Genomic DNA, 4,239 nt, shown 5'->3' on the forward strand with positions numbered 1-4,239 from the left:
AAATACTTAATAGACTTTCTATCAGAAACTCAAGCAGCTATAAGAAAATGACTAAATTCAGAATTATCTGAGTATGAAGAGGAGGAAATTAATCAGATATAGTCTGTTAAAACAGCTATACACTCTCTTTTAATAATTTGTTTTGTTATAGTCTCTCTTTACTTTATCTTTTTCTTTATCTTTTTCTTTCAATTTCTTTCTATCTATTTATTTAATGTGTCTATCTTTGAGACTGTGTTCTTTTTCTCTTTTCTTTTGTCATGATATTGTCAAATGGTTTCAAAGTATCAAAAGATGTTAAAACACTGCAATTTGTAAACAGTTTTTGTATTCTGAGCTGGAATTTTCTGATTTTGCATATCTGAATTGATGAATGTATAATAGTTAACTTTACAGACATAGAAAAAACCCTGAGAACTAAAGTTCTCAGGTAGATGTCATAGTCTCTGACTGCATACATCTATAATTGAAGAATAATAATAATAATAGAGAATCACTGCAATCATTCTTTCTAGCAACAAAGATCTGTTTTCTGCATGTATCTCTGATATAGATTATATAATAAATGTATATAAAGAATATCAATAGTGCATGTATTGAATGAAGATAATATTGCTATGCAACACTGTAGTCATTTCTGTACATCTCTGAAAGCTGTTAATAGTTTCTTTATCTCTTTATATTTGATAAGTTAATAATATATTCTGATGCACTCTCTCTTTCATCATCATCATCATCATTATTATTATTATTATCATCATTATCATCACTATCATCATCATCATCATCATCATTATTCTTATTATCATTATTATCACTATCATCATTATTATCATATCATTGCCTGTCTTCACTTCTTCTTCAATACTTATTAAAATCAATCATGTCATTTCTCTTCAAATATTCTGCGGTTCTGTGAACCACTAAGACGTGTGAGCGTCATCACAGATTGAAGAGAGAGAAGAAGAAGATATTCAAGCATAGAGAGACAGATCACAAGACATGTTATAATGCCTTGAAGAGGCTCTGTAAGAGAGTAGAATGATAATGATTTTAAGTAATACTTCTGATAGATTTAGACTGAACTAAGTATAGAAATAATGTGAATGACACTGTCTGTAAGAGATTGAAAAAGAAGACAGTGAAGAGCCTCATACAGCAGTGATAAGATCAGAAGAAGTCTTAAGAATGATTTAAGACTAAGATGAAGAGAGAGAGAGAGAAGAAGAGTGTTACTGTAAATAAGCAGCAGTAGAAGAAGATTGAGAAGGTATTAAAGCAGAAGACAAAGAAGTTAAAACTGATAAGTTTTTTATTAAGAGATAATGATTTTTGATAATACTTCTGTTCTCTAATTGATTAGCAGAAGCTGATAGAGGAGAAGGGAATTGAGGCCTTGTTCAGGTCTTGAATACACTTCATAATTCAGAACATTGAGAAGACAGCTCTGTTCTCTGAGCATGTCAATCTACTTGCTGCTAAGGTGAAACCTGAGACAGCAGATCAGGAAATGCGGGATTTTGAGATACAGGTTGACCTGGCTGAGGAGAAGCAGCAGAAACCCTTCTCTGAGAAGGCAGTGAAGAGAGATTTTGAGATGATTATTATCTCAGATAAGAAGAAGGAGAAGAAGAAGAAGAAGAAGAAGAAGAAGAATGAGAAGTGAATTATAAAGAATGATAAGAAGAATAAGAAAGAGAAGAAGTAGATTTTTTTCTTTTTATATTAGTTAGTTATAAGTTTAAGTTTTTAATTATTAATAATTAAAATTGATTTTGAGTTTTCAAAAATTATTGTACAAGTTGTAATCAAGTAAGGAATGATATATATATATATATATATTTAACTATCATGATTCACAAATCACTATAATATATAAGTATCAATATTTTTTCAACATTGATATTCATAATATTAATATATTTTTAATGATATCATCTGATAATGTAATTTGATAATACTCTCTTTCACAATATTAATATATTTCAAGAAATATAACAGAGATTAATCAAGATTGTTTATTTACTTTTATACATCAATGATATTCAATCTGAGTTAGTACTAAAATTATAACTAAGCTAAGAAACAAGATTATTTTCTCTTATATTAATTCTTCTTACACACATCAGTGATCAGTTATTGAAAATAAATTATCATCTTTCTTAAATTATTATCATATCTTCTGAATTCACTTCTTTCACTTCTTTTACTTCTATTGAAGATTCACAAACTCTTCAAGAAATCACTGTGAATCACAAAGTCTACATTATTTACAATTCAACACAGAATGCTCTCTTTTAATTATAATGAATGATCACTTCATTCTTCATATCTGATTTCAGATCATGAAATTTATGAAAAACTCAACACAAACATTGAGATGAACTATGAAATAATTATCAACAGATTGTATTATAGATTACTGAAGAGTCATCTCTTTACTGCAATCACTGCAACTTCATTCAGAAACATTCATCATGAACTAATTATAGCTCTGAAGAAATTTCCTGACATCTGAAGTCATCAGAATGCAGACAACAAAAGAAAAATAATCAGAAAATTACTACTGAGCTGATAAGTTACTCTATCAGATAATGATTTTTGATAATGCTAACTTTCTAATTTGAAGAAAATCATGTGAAAATAACTCTGTATCAGTACTCTGATTTCACAACTCTCATCTGATAACTTCTGTGAACAATTACTTTACATATGTATATCTCTGAATCTTTCTCTTTAATCAATTGAAAACCCCGAATTCTGAACACTTCTTCAAATGCTTAATTCAAATCTTCATATTTCACATCAATTCTGTCTTCAGTCCAACCTTGAGACACACTACAAAGTCAATATACAACATCTAGAATCAGAGTTGAAGAATCATTGAAGAGTGTCTCTCACAGTGAATGTATGAACTAGTACAAACAATCTTGCATTTATAAGAGTTACATGTTATTACATTGATGAGAACTGAACTTATTGAGAGACATTAATTGAATTTAAATCATTGATCAGTAGTCATACTGGGAATTATATAGCAGAGGTGTTAATGACTGTGATTAAAAATGACTATTGAGATATTAGTCTCAGTCTTCTTACAATTACAACTGACAATGCTGCGAATAACTACACTATGATGAAGAGCTTGAAGCAAAAATTGGCTTTGCATTTCTGAAATGATAAACAAGGTCATATTCTCTGTATTACTCATGTGGTTCAACTTGTGATGCAAACACTGATAAAGAATCTTAACATCAAGATAAAGAATAATGAGATGACTGATTCTTGAGATGAGAATGAGATGAAAGTAATTACTCAAGTAACTTTTGCATTTACTTTGCAAAAGATAATGTTTTTTGACAATACTTTTTAATATTGCTTTTTGATAACACTTTTTGATAACACTACTGTTAATTTTGAATAGATTGACTAATAATTTAAATATCATAGATTCAAAACATTGCTAATGCAATTTATATCTCTTCTAAACAACAACAATGATTTCATGATATTCAACAAATAAACAAATCAGTCACATCACTGAATATGATACAGAATGTTAGAACACAGTGAAGTTTAATATATGAGATGACTGTTCAGACTCTTTGATTATGTCAGATAATTGATCATTGAGTGCAATACTCTGATCAGAAAAAGATTCAGATATTGAAACTTTCTGATATAAAGTGAACTCAGTTGAAATATGTAATTGATTTACTGTTTCAGTTTTATAAGACAATAAAGACAGTCTCAATCACTTATACATCAATGCTGCAGTCAGTCTAGACTGGCCGCTGAGATCATGAATTTCACATTTGGTCTCATTTGATCTGGTCTCATACATTTCTTGGCGTGAATCCCGCTGGGACTGGCTATCAAAAAAACAGGTAAAGTGACTATATATCAGATCTTAAAATGAAACCATGACTTGAAAAAAATGAGAAAGTGGTCTCATTTGGTCCCATTTAGTCCCATTCTTAGCATAAAGTTACTATTTTTAGACATTTTAAGGTTTTTTTTAGACTATTTTTAATTTTTTAAAAAGTAACACTTTTTGGTAACACTCAAATGAGATTTAAAGTCATTTAAAGCAATAAAAATAATTTAAATTGAGAAGTGAAAATCATGGTCTCATTTGGAAAATGTGACAAGAGTAGACAGTAAGTTTCACTGGGACAGTATGAAACTACTATCTAATGTTAAAACCGTGTAATGGGATCAGTCGAATTGGTAATGGAA

At 29.2% G+C, this 4,239-nt stretch overlaps 1 protein-coding gene across 1 annotated transcript; it reads left to right on the top strand.

Annotated features, from left to right (window-relative positions):
- Positions 1 to 1,204: 1,204 nt before the first annotated feature.
- Positions 1,205 to 1,666, top strand: BDCG_17681 (uncharacterized protein; the record flags this gene model as incomplete). Its single annotated transcript, XM_045426770.1, has 2 exons — positions 1,205 to 1,237; positions 1,430 to 1,666. The coding sequence occupies 2 exons, from the start codon at positions 1,205 to 1,207 to the stop codon at positions 1,664 to 1,666; spliced, it is 270 nt and encodes an 89-aa protein (XP_045282346.1).
- Positions 1,667 to 4,239: the final 2,573 nt, after the last annotated feature.

Source organism: Blastomyces dermatitidis, assembly GCF_000003525.1.
Source record: "Blastomyces dermatitidis ER-3 genomic scaffold supercont1.10, whole genome shotgun sequence".
NCBI lineage: Eukaryota > Fungi > Ascomycota > Eurotiomycetes > Onygenales > Ajellomycetaceae > Blastomyces > Blastomyces dermatitidis.